The sequence below is a fragment of the Leptodactylus fuscus genome, chromosome 2 (genome assembly GCF_031893055.1).
Source record: "Leptodactylus fuscus isolate aLepFus1 chromosome 2, aLepFus1.hap2, whole genome shotgun sequence".
Taxonomy (NCBI): domain Eukaryota; kingdom Metazoa; phylum Chordata; class Amphibia; order Anura; family Leptodactylidae; genus Leptodactylus; species Leptodactylus fuscus.
In genome coordinates, this window is record NC_134266.1 from 30,796,860 (window position 1) to 30,819,156 (window position 22,297).

The following is a 22,297-nucleotide window of genomic DNA, read 5'->3' on the forward strand; positions in this document are numbered from 1 at the left end:
ATGGGGGATGGAGCTATAGAGCGCCTCAACGTCAAGACTGGCGATAAATATGCCAGTAGGAAAGGTTACTTCATCCAATCGTCTTAACACATCCATTGTATCCCTCACAAATGATGGTAAAGAGAATACAAACGGCCTTAAAATTTTGTCCACATATATACTGATGTATCATTTGTGAGGGATACAATGGATGTGTTAAGACGATTGGATGAAGTAACCATATACCTAAGTATGCTGGACTAATATTTTAGAATCCTTTTATGTTTATTTATTAAAAGTTATGTTTTAGAGTTACTCCCTCAGTGAAGTGTTCCATCGTCCAGACAAGTAATAGTTAACAATCCATTTTGTTCACAACCATTAAAAACATACACTGTGTACAGCAAAAAAAAAAAGTCCTATGGCTGCCAGACAATATATATTACCGTCTCACGTGTTTCAGACTGTTACGTGCAGTCCTTAGTTATGGAAAATGTGATTCAGGACTGCATAGGACAGACTGCTCGGAACAGTCTAAGACATGTCAGATGGGAGGAGCAAAATCACGGCCGCAAAATAGCACCGCGTATATGATTCCGGCTCCCATTGAAATCAATGGGAGCGTATACGGCACGCAAAAGCTCAAGCGGCGTATACGTGCCACATCACGCGGCACTTTACTCCGTGTGAACTCACCCTGACAGTCATAGGATTTTTTTTTTTTTGCTGTGCACAGCATATGTTTTTAATGGTTTCGAATAAGGGCTCGTTCACACGTAGTAAACGCGCCGCGCATTGTGGCGCGTTTACGGCGCGTGTACGCTGCGTTTTTTTACGGTGCGCGATTACGCCGCGTTAACGCTGCGTTTACATGGCGTTAACGCGGCGTAATCGCGCACCGTAAAAAAAACGCGGCGTACACGCGCCGTAAACGCGCCACAATGCGCGGCGCGTTTACTCCGTTTGAACGAGCCCTAAAATGGATTTTTAACTCTTAATAGTACAGCAGATGTTGGGACTTAACATGGCGGCCACTCTGGTGCTGAGTAGCTACTGGGTCTACAAACTTTATACAAATATTTTTCGCCATATGTTGAACACCGCAATGCATAAAAGAGTTGAACATTTGACAAAATCCACCTGCAAAAATGCCTCCCATTTACTTCAATGGGGGCTCCTCGCTTTTTTTCTGCCAGCTAGTGGCAGAAAGAAGAAGCGACATGACCTATCTTGCCGCGGATTGCGCGGCTCGAGACACGCTCCTATTTAGGCCCATTCATTCGGCCTAAGCAGGAGCGGGATGCCGCGACGAAATTCCGATGCACCGCCGTGTACACATACCCTAATTCCCCCTTTTTTTTTTTCCAGCTTCCCGAATATTCTGTGGAATTTGTCCTGCAAAAGTGAAACCCTCGTACGGTTCTGAGAGTGAAAATAGATAAAAGTTTTGGGGTTTGGAAGGCAGGGAGCTAAAAATGAAAATCGAAAAATGGCTGCAGCAGGAAGGGGTTAAACTACAAAAACATGAAACGGAAAGTGAAACTTAGCAGCTGTTTATGCTATACATGAAGTAAGTGGGGTGTGAATACTGGCAGAGAATTACACAATGAATTTGCTAAATTTGTTGCAAAATATATTTCTTTGCATACGACATTCCATCAATTATAAATACATAAATCATCATCATCATCATCATCTGCCAGTATAAATATCAGACTGGGCACAGCTCTGCGGTGAGGATTGTCACTGGCACTCCCTGGTGTCAGTCTTTGACATCACAATGAGCTTCGGTTTCGTTTCCTTTTTTGCATTTAAAGGTCTAAGCAGGTTTGGTAGCTTTTACTCTTCTCTCCATAACACAGGGGTCATGGGGCTGAATGCGCAGGAAAAAGCGGGCAGCAGACGGCTGCTAGGGCTACTGGACACCGCAGATTTACTCTCCCTGGCTGGCACTGTCACTAAGAAGAAATCTACAGCGTGTACAAAGGCAGGTAAGATGCTGGGGCTGTGCCCTGTGTACTGGGAAGCAACAAGTAGATGGGGCGTACTTATGTGTAATAAGTGTATGTTATGTATAGAGTACATAAGGGTATACAGCTGTAAGGGGGTCAAGCCCTAGGTAACGCACACTACTTTCCCTCCTTACATTATGTTGTGCATAGGTGCCTTTAAGAAATAGCATGTCTTTATTGCTGTTCTTTGTTGCGTCCTGTCTGTACAGTGCATTTATGGATCTTGTGGTGTCCATGCACCTGATAAGGGGGTCACAGACTGATGCAGAGAGGGGTGCCACGTCCTGCCACGGTAGCCAGCGCCAGGAGTAATGGACGGCTATCAGGAGGAGGAGGGGGCCTCAGTGACGCGGGTCTGAGCGAGAGCATTGTGGGGCTGAGATACTGCGCCACAACAACAATGGCGGGGGATAGAAGCAGGTCTATTAAAAAAGAGCACGGTGAGGCATTAGATGTGACAGAGAGATGAGGAAATTGGGATGTAGAGATGAACCTACGAGTGGCTACACCACCACCGACAAGCCCAGAAGATACAAGTGACAGAGTTTGAGTAAAGAAACAATTTCCGTGCCAGGTTAAATGGCGTCCGTGTACCGCCGCCGTTCCACTTTGTGAGCATATAAATGGTTCTATTAAATTGACCTCTTCTATAAAATACTTAAAAGAGTGAAATACGGCACACTCCATAGTGTCATCCCACCAATCCACTAGTAGACTACGAAAAGCAATTATATGGAGGGACGCCACACTGCCCTGAATCCTACTAGGCAGTTACCAAAATATTACAAAAAAAAGTGACGGCATCTGAATTACAATGGCGCAATGTTCAACCCACACGGGACTCTATTCGGGCTTGTTTTTTGCAGGACAAATAGTAGTTTTTAATGGCACGATTTTGGGGTACGTATGTGTCATTGATGAACTTTTGTTCACTTTCTGGGAGGGAATGAAAAAGAAAAAACCCAGCAATTCCACCATTGTTGTTTTATGCTATAAACGTTGCAGCATTCACTATGTAGATTACATAACCGCATCAATTTATTGTCTGGGTAAGTACAATTACACGGATACTACAAGACAAACTTTGATTCAACATTGTGTAATTCTTACCTGCCCTGCGGGGGCGCTGCAGGGAAACTGAACACTTGTTATGTAGGACAATTACAATTTACCCGATTTCTTGTTTGATCTACTTGTTTGCCGTAATTCTAAAGATTCTGTATGTGATAATATTAATATTAAAGTCTGTGCCTTGTTTTGTTTTTAGAAGCCATCGATACAATATTACAGAACAGTCAGAGTGCCTATGAGCTCCTAAACCGTAGAAAAGTCCTTCGTGACATCATTGCTGCGTACCTGAAAAATGAGGGTGTTCTTATAACCTCAAAAATCACAAAGTCTGAACTTATCCAGAAAACCCTTGTGCAATGGAATCAAATGGTGAGTCTGAGTCTTCTCCAAGTTCTCGCACGTTGGTCTTATTCTTATGTATTTTATGTGCCTAAATACTCTCTCTCCGATGTCGCAGGATTCCTGTATGCCAGTTGTGGGAACTTTTATGCCAACTTTAATAACTCCACCAAAGAAAACCCCGGCTTCCGATCTGTCTTATTCCTTCTACTTTCATACTGCTAAGTCATCCATTCATAGTCCCCGAAAAGATGCCAAAAAAACAAGGAATCTTGAAGTTCAGGCACAGAATTTGGATGTAAGTTTGCACAATGTCAATGAAGGAGGTCTTGTATTTTGTATCATCACAGGATATCAGAGACAGAAGATCCCTTTCTAAAAAATTATGTTTAGGTCAATGGATAGGTCATCAGTATGGAAAATGATTTGGGGGGGGCCCTTAGTTTCCAGGACTCATAGAGAGAATCCTGTTTTCCACACCCACACAGTGTGATTGAGAGTTAAGTCTATCACATCTTTCTTAAGGTGTTACTCCAATTTCTATGCCACGCCCTTACTGGAGTGAGATTGCGAAATTTTTATGAGACCACATTGTATTTGTTTAATATCGTGTCCAGACAGCTAGGCTAACCATGGAGTTTGGAGTGAGCCATATAAAAAATATAAAATGTCACATCTGTTCCCCCCATATAAGCTCCAAAAGTTGTACAAGTTGCTTTGTGTCCTCTGTATGTCAGAATTCTGGAGTGCAGGGCTTATTAATTCCTTTCAAAAAGAATAAAAACTGTAAATGACTTGATATGGATGTAGAAAATGGGGCTCGCATTCTCAGTATGGGTTGGCAAAATAGGGCTCCTGTGCTCAGTATGGGTGGGAAAAATGGGGCTCATATGCTCAGTATGGGTGGGGAAAATGGGGCTGATGTGCTCAGTATAGGTGAGGAAAATGGGGAACACATGGTCAATATGGATTGGGAAAATGGAGTTCATGTGCTCAGTATGGTGGGGAAAATGGGGCTCATGTGCTCAGTATGGGTGGGGAAAATGGGACTCATGCTCAGTATGGGCAAGGAAAATGGGGTTCATGTGCTCAGTATGGGTGGGGAATATGGAGCTCATGTGCTCAGTATGGGTGGGGAAAATGGGGTTCATGCTCAGCATGGGTGGGGAAAATGGGGCTCACGTGCTCAGTATGGGTGGGGAAAATGGGGCTCATGCTCAGTATGGGTGGGGAAAATGTGGCTCCCATCCTCAGTATAGGTAGTGAAATTTGGGCTCACGTGCTCAGTATGGTTGGGGAGAATGGCGCTCACAGTTCAGTATGGATGGGAAAAATGGGGAACACATGCTCAGTATGGGTTGGCAAAATAGGGCTCCTGTGCTCAGTATGGGTGGGGAAAATGGGGCTCATATGCTCGGTAGGGTGGGGAAAATGGGGCTCACATGCTCAGTATGGGCAAGGAAAATGGAGCTCATATGCTCAGTATGGGTGGGGAAAATGAGGCTCATATGCTCTGTATGGGTGGGGAAAATGGGGCTCACATGCTCAGCATGGGTGGGGAAAATGGGGCTCACGTGCTCAGTATAGGTGGGGAAATTGGGGCTCATGTGCTCAGTATTGGTTGGGAAAATGGGGCTCACGTGCTCAGTATAGGTGGTGAAATTTGGGCTCACGTGCTCAGTATGGATGGGGAAAATGGGGCTCATGTGCTCAGTATGAATGGGGAAAATGAAACTCACATTTTCAGTATAGGTGGGGAAAATGGTTGCCTTTAAGGCTGTATTCACACAGAGTAACGCCAGCCGTTTTTTGTGTGTTTTTTGCGTAGCGCCGCGTTAACGCCGCGTTAACGCCACGCTATTGTGTGGTGGCGTTGACCGGCGTTAACGCGGGGTATACGCGGCGTTAACGCGGCGCTATGTGCAAAAAACACACAAAAAACGGCTGCCGTTACTCTGTGTGAATACAGCCTAACAACAACTTTTTATATAAATATGCAAAATAATAGAAATCAAACGCATTTCTGCCCTTAGATCTAGTATGTCTGGCATGACTAGGATGACAATAAAGTGCGGGTTTCATGGATTGACCCTTATGTGCTGACGCGCGCCTGTGACTTTTTTCTCCATACACTTGATTTCACTTTACTACAGTAGACTTCACAACAAATAGAGATATAACAATTATTCTCTGCCTTACAGGAAATCATTGTGAACTTTATTGAGGTTAAAGATCCTGTTACTTCTCCTTCAAGAACAAATCCTGAGAAGTGGGTCTCCAATGTGACGGTACAGCAGCGGGAGAAAGTCCCTGGTGATAATTTCTGCTCATTGCTTCTTAATATTTCCAAAATGTCCACAAAAAGCTGCGAAAAGGAAGACCGAAAAGAACAGAGGTCACCAACGCAACGGCAGGACCCCCAGGTCAGTTTACACGACCTTTTGGCCACTTTTGACTCATTTCCACCTTTGTAAACGTGGGCCATTGTTTATCCTGCCATGCCCCTGAGGCACAAGCCCCAACTGGTAACACCCACTTGTCAATTTTTGTATTGTTGTGAAAACATTTGTTGGGGAGCTACCTTCCAATAGGTGGCGCTAGGAACAAATTTCTCTTTTCCACTAATGAGGTCTCATTTGTATATTCCTTACCCAGAATTCTTATCAGGGCTTGTATGGTCTAATAAGTTCCTGTACCAGTCTCTCCCTAATGAGAGACATTATCTCTTCTGGATTTAGAGGGGTGCAGATGTTGTTCTCCGCCACCATAGTGGATCATCATCCAAAAGCTCCGCTTGTTCTCTCCGAGTTGCTGATGATGAATGTACTGTAGGGGAGCAGAGTAGACCGCAGAAACCTAAGTCATCATAACCTATGAAAGTGAATGGGGTCACCGATGTAAATCTTTTTTGGTGGCCAATATATTGAATTTATAAAGAACCCTCCAAAATGTAAAATTTTTACACAATTACTTTGTCCTTTACAGACTGTGCCGAGCAGGACTACCCGAGCCATGCAGAAAACAGAAAGTCAACCTGCAAATTTCGAGGCAACGACTGTCAAAGTGGCAGCTACTCCGAGTACAGGAGTCACGGTAAGACTGTACAGTATACTTTGGTGGGATTTTTTGTAAAAATTTTCAGGATATTTAAAAAAAAAAAAAATTTTGAAAAAAAAAAAAAAAACCAGTGCCGCACCTGTCCGCAGTTTGTTTTTTATTGCAGCTGAATCTCCTTCACTTTAATTGATCTTCTATACTGAATACAACATTGCGTTGTTTTGATAAGACATGCAGCCATATTTGTCTCATCCTGAATAACTGTTTGTAATGTTGCTTGCAAATGTATCAGTCAGTGGCATAACTAGGAATGGCGGGGCCCTGTGATGAAGTTTTGACATCCCCTTTCCCCCCGACCGATGCCAAAGACCCCAACGGACCGACCCCCCCCCCCCTACATTCCTGCATGCACTATTATGCCCCATAGTGGCCCCTGCACACAGTATTATTCCCCATAGTGGCCCCTGCACGCACTATTATGCCTCATAGTGGCCCCTGCACGCACTATTATGCCCCATAGTGGCCCCTGCACGCACTATTATGCCCCATAGTGGCCCCTGCACACTGTATTATTCCCCATAGTGGCCCCTGCACACAGTATTATGCCCCATAGTGGCCCCTGCACACAGTATTATGCCCCATAGTGGCCCCTGCACACAGTATTATGCCCCATAGTGGCCCCTGCACACAGTATTATACCCCATAGTGGCTCCTGCACACAGTATTATTGCTCCATAGTGGCCCCTGCACACAGTATTATGCCCATAGTGGCCCCTGCACACAGTGTTATGCCCCATAGTGGCCCCTGCACACAGTATTATTGCTCCATAGTGGCCCCTGCACACAGTATTATGCCCATAGTGGCCCCTGCACACAGTGTTATGCCCCATAGTGGCCCCTGCACACAGTATTATGCCCCATAGTGGCCCCTATACACAGTATTATGCCCCATAGTGGCCCCTGCACACAGTATTATTGCTCCATAGTGGCCCCTGCACACAGTATTATTGCTCCATAGTGGCCCCTGCACACAGTATTATGCCCATAGTGGCCCCTGCACACAGTGTTATGCCCCATAGTGGCCCCTGCACACAGTATTATTGCTCCATAGTGGCCCCTGCACACAGTATTATGCCCATAGTGGCCCCTGCACACAGTGTTATGCCCCATAGTGGCCCCTGGACACAGTATTATGCCCCATAGTGGCCCCTATACACAGTATTATGCCCCATAGTGGCCCCTGCACACAGTATTATTGCTCCATAGTGGCCCCTGCACACAGTATTATGCCCTGTTGTGGACACCCATGAACAATTATTATACTTTGCAGACCCCAGAACATACGGAGACCCAGGGGAGGATACAAACATAAAAACACTATTACTTACCTCTCCCTGGGCTCCGATGCAGTCCCTGTTGATGTCGGCCATCTTCAATGACGTACGGGATGTCACTTGACCCGGGCCTGTGTCGCGATGCATAAGGACGCAGGCCCCGGCCATGTGACGTCAAGGACGTCACTCAAGTAGGCCTGAAGCCTGCCTGGAGCCAGGAGAGGTAAGTAACTCTGTTTTTTATGTTCCCTCACCTCTCCTTGGCCTCCAATCATTATACTCGGAGTTGTGAAAAGACCCCCGAGTATAATAATAGTGTTTGTGGGGCCCACGACCTTACTTACCGATCCCGGCTCCTGCTGACAGCATCCTCCGCAGAAGAAAAGTTGCTGGTGGCCGTGGGCGGGACCCAGAATCAGTAAGAAAATAGGGCCCATTACTGGCTGGAGTTCCTTCAGTCGGTAATGGCCTATTTTTTTTAAAAATGCCAGCGGTATCGGCTGTCGCTGGGCCCTCTATCCCTCTATTGTCCCGGGCCCTGTGGCAGCCACTACCACTGTTACCCCAGTAGTTACGCCCCTGGTATCAATTCATTTTACATTGTAATTCCATATTTAGCAACTTTTAAATGAGTAAAGTATGGGTGAATAAGCCCCGCTCCTTTTTTAGGACCTTTTTGGGCCCATCCACCTATTACGTAACTTTTTATCCCATGCTAAATGGAAGATTCTAAATTACTTATTGCAAAACTGATCAGAATAATCCGGTTTTGTTAATATTGTTTATTTCCTAATTTCAGCAACATAAAAATGTTCCCCAGCCTCTGACTGTAAGGCCTGTACCTGATAAAAGAAATACTAAAGAAGTGGTGAAACCTCCCCCCTCCACAGCTAAGGTAAAGAAGACATGTATTATATATGTGTACTGTATTGTATACTTGTATTCTCCCATGATATAACAATTCTAGAGCAGCTTTCCTTAAAACTCTGCCTTGTGCCGTTTCTCTGCTATTCATCATAAAAATGTATAAATAATTGACAACTGGGAGGTACCTTTTCTTTGTCCCTGCATGGTACCTCCCCTTTAAAGAGGGGGATGTAAGCACCCAGTAATCATTTTAGTGATACATCTATATGAGAAATAGCCGAGGAATCGCAAACAGCTGGCAGGTCCACCATGATGGAAATTTTCTTGCTTACATTCAGCAATCCTTGTGATACACTACGTCCACCGGACGTGACTTACTACATGCTTCATAGCTCTCTCTTCTGCAGGATTGAAGCGGTTATCTCATGAAAAATAAATATCACCCATTCATAGGAATAGGGTGGTAAATGTCTGATCACTAGGGGCCCCACCATTGGGATCCCCGCCAGTCCTGAGCCCCCATTCCTTCTCACTGACTGTAGTGATGTACATGTATGGCATTCTGTAGGAAATACACCATACAGATGACTTATTTTGATAGTCTTGGAACCATCGGGGGAACAGTAATATAAATAATATTAAACAATGGTAGAATTTCTCATTCTGTATGTATAACATTTCTTTGCATAAAATTCTTAAACCTCTTTAAATCATTGAAGCCACTATGTGGTTAAGAAATCCCCCTGTTATATACACTCAGTGGCCAAAAGTCATGGGAAGGTACCGGATGCGCCTTTAATAGCGGGTCGCCCTTCCGCGAGCCCTGATAACTGCAGCAAGACAACGAGGCATAGACTCCACGAGGTGTTGGAAGAGTTCTGGAGGGATATTGATCCACGCAGTCTGCACTGCAGCCCAAAATTGGTCCTGTGTAGTTGGCGCTGGGTCCATGGAACAGACACTGGTGTCCACAGCATCCCATAAATGCTCTATGGGGTTGAGGTCGGGCGAGCGGGCAGGCCAATCGAGGGTCGTGAGGGTCATTAAGCCAGTCCCGTACCACCAACGAGCAATGACATGTTGCATTGTCCTGTTGGTACACAGCATCCCCATCAGGGAACTCCAACATCAGAAAGGGGTGCAGATGGTCTGCCATAAGTTGCACATATCAAGCACCGGTCATTGATCCCTGCACCTGGAAAATGGGGCCCAATTGCAACCATGTGAACACGGCCCAGACCATGACGGAGCCACCTCCCACCTGGACACGTCCCTGTTGGCCTGCAGGATCTATGGCTTCATGGGGCATACGCCACACACTCACATGCCCATTGGCTCTGTACAACTGGAACTGTGATTCATCAGACCATGCCACATGCTGCCACTGTTCCACGGTCCAATGACGATGGTCGTAGGCTCATACCAGTCTTCAAGCTTTGTCTTGCAGTGTCAGCAAAGGGACACGGGTCGGGCATCGACTGTTGAAGCCTTTGCGGTGCAGTTCTCGGTGTACAGTCCTGGTGTAAATGGGGTCCTGGAGCTCCACATTCAAATCGGCAGCAATTTGACCCACAGTAAACCGTTGAGAGACCCGTACGACTCTGCGGAGGTGACGTGATGTCCGTTTATCGAACACTCGTGGTTGACCAGTGCGTCGGTTTACGCGGCTGCCAACATTGTCTCTGCAATATTGCAGGTTTACCCAAGACACGGTTGACCTCAGAAACCCAAATTACCAGGTAATCGCCAAAATGCTATTACCATCCCACGTTCAAAGTCACTTAACTCACGACGTGCTGCCATATTCACGAGACACCTGTCTGCATCAGACTGCTCAGATATCCTGGCAATACTAACGCCATTTGCCACATCGCGTCACACTGTTTGAGTGTCATATTCGACACAACCGGCACTGGTACACGCCTTCCTATGACTTTTGGTCACTGAGTATATACTATTCGCCTTGCCCTGTTTACATTGCATTTATTTACAGGCAGAACAAGATACAGCTCAGATATGGCCAGTCGACTGTGAAAAGTTTGCACGTGATTTCTGTGAATGGTTCTATCCTCTCCTCAACTCCCAAAATCCATCATCTGGACTACAGAAGCAAGACTGGGGCCCGCAGCACTTCCTGTCACATGCCGTACTACAGCTGACCTACATGGCAGACAGGAGAAAGTACAATGGCTGCAGAAACACATGTTCACGGTTCCTTGCGCTCATACAAGAAGATAACCTTTCTTTCCAACCAAATCTTACCCGTGGGAAAGTAAAGTGTGAGAGGTCGCCAAAAGGTCTGGTGGTGGTGACGGTAGGTGGTGCCATCATGAAGAATAAGACCCACTGGGGTATATTTGATCAGGTCTTTGAGATAGTAGGGAACACCAGTGGTGACAACTGGAAAATACGATCTATAGATCTGAAGATACTGGAAAGTTCTTAAGATTCTACATCATTGTATATAATGAAATACGCTTTGTGAATTTTATGGGTGTACATATATATTCAATAAACCAGAGGCAGCATTGATAGGATATGGATATTATATCCCCGTAATCTGCAACCACTATATACTATGCATGTAAATGTCTTCCATAGGGGTTCCAACAAAAAGTTGCCCAAAAGCTCTAACCAACGTTGACCTTCATGTTATATCAGCGATCTGTAATTCAGTATGAGTAAAGTGCCTGCAGGTCCTCTATCCTGCTTCTGCCAGGAACACCAGCACTGGAGTCCTGGGTTCGAATCCAGCCAAGGACAACTTCTACAAGGAGTTTGTATGTTCTCCCTGTGTTGTATGGGTTTCCTACAGTTTCCTCCCACACTCCAAAGACATACTGATAGGGAAGTTACATTGTGAGTCCTATATGGGAGAGTGCTGACAATATCGGTATCTGCAGAATATGAGGAAGCTATATAAGTAAGAGAAATTATATCACATTACAGTGTGTACAAGGATAGACATAAACTGACCCTCCTACAAGAGGAGAAAAGCATCTGTCACTCTAAGCATAAAAAAGCTCCGGAGAAGTTCTGGATGGTTCTCTAATAATTCACGTCCGTAACCACACTGGGACTGATATAGGGGAATGCAGGGAGCTTTGACCAATGTGCATGGAGATCCCCAAAGCCTTAAGCTGACCATATATGGGACCGTGCGGTTTTGATGTGATAAGTGAAAATCATTGCTATGGTTGGAAACATTAGGACTGTTACATAAACCATCCACATTTACAGTACGAACAAGTGTTACAAGTGTTTGAGTAATACATCAGACATGTCAATGGACATTTTAAGGAACAATTATCATATTAGTTTGTAAAAACTTTATTATAGATAATGTCAAAGTATTGAAATCTGTTACACCTTATGCAAAGTTCACATCTGCACCGGAGTCTCCATCTGCAGGGCGGACATTAGTTATAGTCATTACGGGCATACATCATCGTGTACCTTTCATATTCTCAATTTTTATATGTTATATTTTTATAAACAGTTACATAAGACAATGTTTAATATGTTATTTTTTTTTTATCTCTGCATATCTGTGACTTCTTTATAGTGGTGGATTGGGACCTGAAAGTGGCCCCATTTTATAGGCAGGCCCAGTGCATCTAGGCAGAGTCAATACAAGTAGGGAGGGTCAGCACAAGCAGCTCCTCCAAGTAAGGCAGTCCTCTGTAAAGTTATTTTGCATAGGACTGCTTTACATGGAGGCAGAGGCAGCAGTCCTATGTAAGTTACCATGTCAGACTGAAACTGTAAACTTACACAGGACTGATGCTTCTCACTCCATGTAAAGTAAACTTTTCTATTACATGGGGCTGCCTGTTTTATATGTAAAGGCAGCAGTCCTATGTAAGTAAAGTTAAAGGCAGTGGGGTATAGGGTATAAAGGTGTAAAACAGAGGTTGCTTCGGGGTAAGTAGATTGCTCATATTCCATTTGGCCGAGTGGGAATATTCCCGTTGCCATACTTTGCCAATCCACCCCTGCTTCTTTAGCTTGATATTTAGGTCATGCGGTAGACAATATTACATGCTATCAAATAAAAAAAAGCTATTACTGTAAATATCTTATTGAATAAATTTAGTTGTATACAACACATTGTGCAGAAGATTTTTTTCACCATATTAATCTCTGTATTACTCTCCATATTTGCTCCATATTTCTCTCCATTAGAGATGAGCGAACAGTGAAATATTTGAGATTCGATATTCGTTTCGAGTAGAGCCTCCATATTCGACTACTCGATCAAATATCGAATCCCATTATAGTCTATAGGAAAAAATGCTCGTTTCAGGGGAAACCACTAATCGACTAAAGGAGAGTCACCAAGTCCACGAGTAGCAGGAGGAGAGTGTTTAGGAGGAGCACTGTGCAGTTAAAGCACACGGACCCCATTATAGTCTATGGGGTCCATGTGCTTTAACTGCACAGCGCTTGCAGTTGCGCTGATAAAAAGTAAGCTCCCTCATAACAGCAAGCTGCCAGCTCTCCTGTCTAGCAAGGACGAACCTGCTGCAGAACCAGCGTTGATTTGCCAAATGCTATACACTGTATAACATTCGGGCCAATCAATACTGGCTCTCAATCGAATATTTACTGTGAATAGCTAGTACTCGATCGAGTACGAATATTTTGAATACCTACTCAATCGAATACTACTCGCTCATCTCTACTCTCCATATTTCTCTCCATATTACTCTCCATATTACTCTCTGTAATACTTTTCATATTACTCTCTGTATTACTCTCCGTATTTCTCTCCATATTTCTCACCATATTACTCTCCATATTTCTCTCTGTATTACTTTTCATATTTCTCTCCATATTCCTCTCCATATTGCTCTCCATGTTTCTTTCCATATTACTCTCCGTATTACTCTCTGTATTACTCACTATATTACCAATGATCTAAAAGGGGTATATCCACTATTCTTACATTGATGGCCTATCCTATAAGTTTGTATGGGACTCCATTGCTCCACTTTTTCAAAAAGAATAAATAACCCCTTAATAGAATATATATTCAAGAAAAATTATGAGAAACACCATTTTCAATTAATCTTACCAGCCTAACCCAGCCTCACTTATAATAATAATCAGGCATTTGGCCCAACCTGACAAGAAATTTGTGCACTTGGGGCCACACGGTGGCTCAGTGGTTAGCACTGCAGCCTTGCAGTGCTGGATCTTGGTGTTCAAATCCTGCCAAGGACAAAAAAACATCTCCAAGGAGTTTGTATGATCTCCCTGTGTTTGTATGGATTTCCATCCCATATTCCAAAAAAGACATACTGATAGGGGAAAAAATGTACATTGTGAACTCTATGTGGGGCTCACAATCTACTTTAAAATAAATAAATAAATAAATAAATTTGTGCACTTGAAGAAGAGCTTATACGGTTTGAAACGCGTTGTGCAGTTCATCCCATTATTAAAGGATTTGAGTACATCTGTCTAGTCGGTCTTTGTTTGGACCAGTGAGCGCAGAATCCACTTCCAGCTGTGTGGCCTTCTTTGTCTTGCTACTGTCCGGTCCTTCGGGATCTGTTTGTGGGTTCTGCTGCCGCCATCACCTTTGCTGCCCATGTTTGGTGTTGTGACCACTTCACAACACTCGAAAGTAAAGTCATAATAATGTTTTTTCATTTTTCTTAAATCCAATTTCTGAGAGTTTTCCAGTTTCCGCCTGTTTCAGTGTATATGTGCATTTACACACTCACATATATTACTCCTCAACGTAGAAATTGCATCACCAAGGACAAGTTATGGAAATTGAGGAAGTTGCCGACGTCGCTAAGATCTGCAAATGATGACATTCTCAGGCACCTAGCTCTAATCTGTGATGACATGGCAGGCTGAAAGTAAAGGTTTTTTAGCCACATGAAACCTCAAAAAATGGGATGATTGTACAATGTCTTCTGCTCATCAACACGCCAGCTATCGACCCTTGTCCCAACCTGAGAGAGACAGAATCCTTGACCTGAGAGACCTCGATCCCGCCCTTTATCTGTTAGGTCACGTCTGAAAGGAGGGCATAGTTAGTTCCCAAAGGGGTGTAGTCATACATTAAAGGGGGGCATGGCAGTACCCTGAAGGATTGTCACGATGCCGAAAGGGGACCTGGCTTCAACCCAACATTTTCACAACACATTGCACACGCCATTCTACCAGGAGTTCCCAGCAATATGTTGGCAAGTCATAGGCAACGTGCAAACACAGCCCAGCGCTGACTGGGTGTATGGATGATTGGTTAGTAGTACTTCTACATCTTCAATGGGAAGAAAATAACATGATACTCCATGACAATAGCAGAATACACAGGAATAAGATTCACAGTTACTTAATACAATCTTGAGTTGCTGTTATGCAATGGCCCAGACATACGATGACTAATATTGCATCACATGATAACAGAGAAGAGGACAATGGTTGTGCAATTCTATAGACTTTCTGCATTGCTGAGCATCTATGCATCCTTATATATAAATGATCAGATTCAGGAGACTATTTATTAAGAATTTAATTAATATTATTTCACACAAAAGAGCGCCTTACATTATTGGTTTCCCCTAAAGGGGCTCTATCAGCAAAATTTAGCTGTATGAGCCCCACATATGCGTGAATAGCCTTTAATCTTATTTTAAACCCCTGTTCCATTTTAAAATAAAATTATAAGTATAAGCGACCCGAATATAAGCCGAGGCCCCTAATTTTACCACAAAAACTGGAAAAACTTATTGACTCGAGTATAAGCCGAGGGGGGGGGGGGGGGGATGCAGCACTATGCCGGGGCTCCGGGGGGTGGGGGCGGCATTTTTGCTGTCTAAGCCAGAAGCCAGTCCAGGACAAGTCCAGGACTTTTTTTTCCTTTTATTTTATTTTTTTTTTTTTGCACTATTTTATGGGAGATTGATATTGTGGCTGGTCATAGACACACACACACACACACACACCCCTTAAAAAAAAAAAAATCTTTTTTTTTTTTGCTGACTCGAGTGTAAGTCGAGGGGGGCTTTTTCAGCACAAAAACTGTGCTGAAAAATTTGGCTTATACTCGAGTATATACGGTAGGCAAATCATACCTGAACGTGCACCGACGACATCTTCTGGCATGCCTATCTTCTTCTTTCCTCTTCTTTCAGCGACGCCTTCCGGTCCTGGCTCTTCCCCGGCTTCATCTTCATCTTCTTCCGGTGGTCAAATCCAATTGGTTGCACACTCCGACGGCACTGCCATTGAAAAAAATGGCGCCTGAGTGTATGCAGTAGCTCCGGAGGGAGCGCTACTGCGCACGGGCCGGATTTCAACCAATCGTATTTGAACCACCGGAAGAAGATAAAGATGAAGCTGGGAACAAGCCAGGACCGGAGGGCGTCGCCAAAAGAAGAAGAAAGAAGAGGTAGCCGTGCCAGAAGATGACATTTTATTGTGCACGACCGCCCCCCGTGCATGCAAAGGTATGATTTACATGTATGTTTTTATAGTTTTATTTTAAAACGGTCAGGGGGTTTAAAATAAGATTAGCAGTTCCTGCATATGTGGGGCTCATACAGCAAAATTTTGCTGATAGAGCCCCTTTAAATAGGGGCACCTTTGACAGGACTTAAAACTTCCGCTCTGTGTAGATAGAACTTTTATTGTCTTTGTGATTTTCCCACTGCATTGTAGAAGTTTTACTAGTCTATGAAGACTCTAGGAGATTGTGGATAAGCAATTACTTTTCCAATAGAATCTAAATATGAATAAAATCTGGACTTGTCATGGTCTCCAGGCTTGTCCCACTAGAATAGTTCTACAGGTACCTGTCTACACTTCTCCTGTTCTAGAGAAATTGATGTGGTCATATGTTCCATGGACAAGGATGCCCATACATGTGATTAATAGTGTGTATACAGCTCCTATGCAGAGCTATGTGTCTATGCGGTTACTGACTACAAACAAACCCTATGTAGTCTGCACTACCATCAATATTTGGTGTGCCCTTTGCCCTTTGGAGGAGGAGTCCTGGAAGTGATGATCCGGCCCCCGCAGAGCCCTGATCTCACCATCATCCAGTCTGTCTGGGATTATATGAAGAGACAGAAGGATTGGAGCAAGCCTACATCCACAGAAGATCTGTGCTTAGTTCTCCAAGATGGCGGTGTTGGGGGCATAGACCCCCAGAGCTTATGTTGTTGTAGTTTCAAATTAAATAACAGGCCAAGATTGGCTACAGCCATCTTTGACCTGGAGAATCAGGTATTGCAAACAGTATTATCCCCCATAGTGGCCCCTGCACACAGTATTATCCCCCATAGTGGCCCCTGCACACAGTATTATCCCCCATAGTGGCCCCTGCACACAGTATTATCCCCCATAGTGTCCCCTGCACACAGTATTATCCCCCATAGTGGCCCCTGCACACAGTATTATCCCCCATAGTGGCCCCTGCACACAGTATTATCCCTCATAGTCGCCCCTGCACACAGTATTATGTCCCACTGTGGACACCCATAAACAATTATTATACTCTGAGGTCTTTTCAGATCCCAGAGTATAATAATCGGAGACCTGGGGGAATAAAAACATAAAAAACTGTCCCCCGGCTCCTACACGGTCTTCTCCGCTGCCTTCTGCACTGCTGTCCGTGTTCAATGACTTCGGACGTCACATGACCCGGGACGTTTTTTATGTTTCTTACCTCTCCCGGTCTGCCAATCATTATATTCAGGGGTCCGAAAAGACCCCCGAGTATATTGATAGCAGCGGTAGCAGCTGTCACCGGGCCTCCAATCTCCCGGGCCCTGTGGCAGCTGCCTCCGCTGCTAGTTACGCCACTGGTCACACCACATATCGATTTCCCTTTACTTCACTGCATTTTGTTAATTGACAAAAAATAAACCATTATCTCTTCTGTTTTTTTTTAAAGATTTCTTACAGTAGGTTCTCATGTGCCTTCAGGTTTCTGTTCAGATGAAGAGGGCACTTAGACTGGGGGGATATTAAACCGTGGAGGAAGCTGTAGGGCAGCGGTTCTCAACCTGTGGGTCGTGACCCCAGCGGGGGTCGAACGACCAAAACACAGGGGTCGCCTAAAGCCATCGGAAAATACATATTTCCGATGGCTTTAGCCGCTGAGAGTAGGGTCGTGACTAGAGTGGAGTTGCTCCTGGTAGGTTTGATGTCACAGGAAGGGGCGTGGCCTCTCAGAGGAGGGCGGAGTTTCGGCCATCACTGCTCTGTGCTGTGTAGAGGAAGCCGAAGCCAAGCACATGGAGCTGGAGAACAGAAAGCAGAGGGGATTGTAGCGTGGTAATGGAGGATGGAAGGGGAGAGACAGGTTTGTTTTACATGAGACGGCATGTTGGATGAGGCTGAGGGGAGTGAGTGATGTAGTTACATGGGACTGCACATTCAATGAGGCTGAGGTAAGGAGTGATGTAGTTACATGGGACTGCACATTCAATGAGGTTGAGGGAAGCGAGTGATGTAGTTACATGGGACTGCACGTTGGATGAGGCTGAGGGGAGAGAGTGATGTAGTTACATGGGACTGCATGTTGGATGAGGCTGAGGGGAGTGAGTGATGTAGTTACATGGGACTGCACGTTGGATGAGGCTGAGGGGAGAGAGTGATGTAGTGACATAGGACTGCATGTTCGACGAGGCTGAGGGAAGGAGTGATGTAGTTGCATGGGACTGCACGTTGGCTGAGGGAAGCGAGTGATGTAGTTACATGGGACTGCACGTTGGATGAGGCTGAGGGAAGGAGTGATGTAGTTACATGGGACTGCACGTTGGATGAGGCTGAGGGGGGGAGTGATGTAGTTACATGGGGCTGCATGTTGGATGAGGCTGAGGGAAGGAGTGATGTAGTTACATGGGACTGCACGTTGGATGAGGCTGAGGGGGGAGTGATGTAGTTACATGGGACTGCACGTTGGATGAGGCTGAAGGGGGAGTGATGTAGTTACATGGGACTGCACATTAGATTAGGCTGAGGGGAAAGAGTGATGTAGTTACATGGGACTGCACGTTGCATGAGGCTGAGGGGAGAGAGTGATGTAGTGACATAGGACTGCATGTTCGACGAGGCTGAGGGAAGCATGTGATGTAGTTACATGGGACTGCACGTTGGCTGAGGGAAGCGAGTGATGTAGTTACATGGGACTGCACGTTGGATGAGGCTGAGGGGGGAGTGATGTAGTTACATGGGACTGCACGTTGGATGAGGCTGAGGGGGGAGTGATGTAGTTACATGGGGCTGCATGTTGGATGAGGCTGAGGGAAGGAGTGATGTAGTTACATGGGACTGCACGTTGGATGAGGCTGAGGGGGGAGTGATGTAGTTACATGGGGCTGCATGTTGGATGAGGCTGAGGGAAGGAGTGATGTAGTTACATGGGACTGCACGTTGGATGAGGCTGAGGGGGGAGTGATGTAGTTACATGGGACTGCACATTGGATGAGGCTGAGGGGGGAGTGAGTTAGTTACATGGGGCTGCACGTTGGGTAAGGCTGGGGGGGGTGAGTTATGTAGTTATACGGGACTGCATGTTGGATGAGGCTGAAAAGAGAGTGATGTTTTATATGGGACTGTATCCCGGAGGGTCTGGGGGATTGGATTGATGTTTAGGGTGGTATAGGAGTCGTTGGCATGGAGGGAGACAGGGTTCTTTGGGTGTTTCTGGCATTTAAGGGGGAGCAGGAGATCTTTGGGGGTACTGCTGCATCTAAGGGGGAGGGCAGTGGCGTGCACAGTATTACATGCCCAGCATTGTCCCATCCTCCCACACACAGTATTACATGCCCAGCAGTGTCCCCCCACAGTATTATATGCCCAGCAGTGTGTCCCCCCACAGTATAGCAAGCCCAGCAGTGTGTCCCCCCACAGTATTATATGCCCAGCAGTGTGTCCCCCCACAGTATAGCAAGCCCAGCAGTGCTCCCCCATACAGTATAACATGCCCATGCTGCGACCTGTGTCCTTGTTTGGAGGTCCCTGGGGTGCGTTTACTATATGGAGGTCTTCCCATAGATAATTAATATTTTTGTACTATGATAATTCTATGTTGTATTTGCACTTTAAAAATTATGGATATTGTATATATCCTTATATGTATGCAATGAGAGTGTCATTTACTTACTAATATATATACTAGCTTTTACCCGCGACTTCGTCTGTGGTGATTTGAGAATTGGGCGGACACAGATGTGTGAAACTGTAAAAGTGCTTTAAAAAGTTTGGTAGGCTAGCAAATGTGATGTGATGTGTTATATTGTGTATGTAGTGATACAGACAATGTGATCTGTTGTATTGTATATGTAGTGATACAGACAATGTGATGTGTTGTATTGTGTATGTAGTGATACAGACAATGTGATGTGTTGTATTGTGTATGTCGTGATACAGACAATGTGATGTGTTGTATTGTGTATGTCGTGATACAGACAATGTGATGTGTTGTATTGTGTATGTCGTGATACAGACAATGTGATGTGTTGTATTGTGTATGTCGTGATACAGACAATGTGATGTGTTGTATTGTGTATGTCGTGATACAGACAATGTGATGTGTTGTATTGTGTATGTCGTGATACAGACAATGTGATGTGTTGTATTGTGTATGTCGTGATACAGACAATGTGATGTGTTGTATTGTGTATGTCGTGATACAGACAATGTGATGTGTTGTATTGTGTATGTCGTGATACAGACAATGTGATGTGTTGTATTGTGTATGTCGTGATACAGACAATGTGATGTGTTGTATTGTGTATGTCGTGATACAGACAATGTGATGTGTTGTATTGTGTATGTCGTGATACAGACAATGTGATGTGTTGTATTGTGTATGTCGTGATGCAGACAATGTGATGTGTTGTATTGTGTATGTCGTGATACAGACAATGTGATCTGTTATATAGTGGAAAGCTATATGTAAATGTGAGTGAGTAGAGTGAGGGCTACTCCTGAGGTGACAGTAAGGAGTGTGCAGGCAGGTTGAGGCAGGAAATGCCAGGCAGTGTATGTGAGTCTATATCTGGGGCTAGGAGTCCTGCTTTTGTGAGTCTCCTGCTAGGAAGCCATGTAGTTTAGTGGCACCAAAAGTAGCCTGTGACTCAATCCTAAGGGAAAACTATGTTTGTGGAAAATTGCACGCAAATCCGTCCAGGCGTTTTAGCGTGATTGAGGAACAAACATCCAATCTCAATTGGGCCTCCATTTTTTGTATGGTTGTACCACCTCATTATCTCTTTTCTTATATATGTTTTAACATGTATTTAAATAAAGTCTGATATATTTTTGTTAAACATTTTTTGTGGCATTGCGCTTTTTTAGCATAGTGTTTCAAGATAGAAAGAAGGTAGTATGACTATAGCCTGATATAAATGGTGTTTCTTTGTATTAATATTCCCCCAATATCCCCTGATACCCCCATGATATCACCAATCCCCCCAATGTGCTCTAAGACCATCAATGTCACCTGCTGCCACCATGTTTTTATACCCTCCTGTAATGTAACCTGATTCCCCCAATAATATAATCCCCCACAATGTCCCCTTATTATAACCCCCCCGATGTGTGAATATTATGCTCACCTCCGCCATCCCGCGGTGACGCTGCTTCTTCTTCCAGATTGTGAGCCACATACAAGGTACCGGGAGTTTTGAGAGGACATGAGTGGCCCGACACGGGGGACACAAGGCAGTGATTATTCCACCACCTGCACCAGGACACGTAACTTGTCTGTTTTCCTCGCACCTTGTAGACTGCAGGGTACTTTTAACCTATATATCAGAGTGGTAGGGCAGGAGGCCTATGGCTTCCTGCTCTACCGGAGGCTCAGAATCACATCGGTGGAACCTTTTATCACTGTCTTTGCAAACCTGCCAAATATTTAACAAGTAGATCAACAAAACTGGGGAGAAGCGACTTCATCCCACCCCTACAGGTGACTCTATAGGCCGTTTTTGGCGGTGTCAGGATCACCACTTCCACCCAGGGATCTCCAAATAAGTGCATGTCTCTGCTGTCTTTGCCTCTGGTCTTCAACCCACGGCCTACAAGCTGGTCTCTTACGTTACAAGGACCCAGGTTTGTCCTCCAGGTTCCAGGCCAACTCAGTCTCTTGATAAGATGACGTCTTCCATGTTGTTGATGGTTCACAACTGGATCTGTGCTGTACCCATCCCAACTTGCAACATGGACTCTTTTCCATTTTTCTGTCTGCAACATTGTCTAGCCTCTCCAATGGTAGTTCTGTGGCTCAGCCCCATTGTCTACGTACTGGACCCTACTCGGTTCACAGGTGCCATACTGAAGATCCTGCCTCTGTCCTACGGAGACATCTTGGGGCTTTTTGGATCTATGGAACCAGCTACCCCCAATGGCCAGGGGCGAGACTTCTGCACTACAAATACAGGAGGGAAGTACTGAAGTACATTTACACTCATAAATAATGATTCTGGAAGGGGGCAAATACTTTTTTTTTATAATGCTTACATTGGACGTGACTAGAAAGAAATAATAATAATTGTGGCTCCTGCTGGGTTGTCAATATAATTGGGTGATGGTTCTGCTGCGGATTGTGTCCTCTGGGAGGTAGAACGCCGAGCATGTACTGGGAGATGGTAATAATTGACC

General features: G+C 44.8%; 1 protein-coding gene across 1 annotated transcript; it reads left to right on the top strand.

The window, feature by feature from the left end:
* On the top strand, positions 1-11,161 carry LOC142196155 (uncharacterized). Its single transcript, XM_075266381.1, has 8 exons — positions 1-55; positions 1,842-1,970; positions 3,259-3,431; positions 3,520-3,699; positions 5,603-5,824; positions 6,387-6,494; positions 8,592-8,687; positions 10,653-11,161. The coding sequence occupies exons 1-8, from the start codon at positions 1-3 to the stop codon at positions 11,103-11,105; spliced, it is 1,416 nt and encodes a 471-aa protein (XP_075122482.1). The 3' UTR covers positions 11,106-11,161.
* The last annotated feature ends 11,136 nt before the right edge of the window (positions 11,162-22,297 follow it).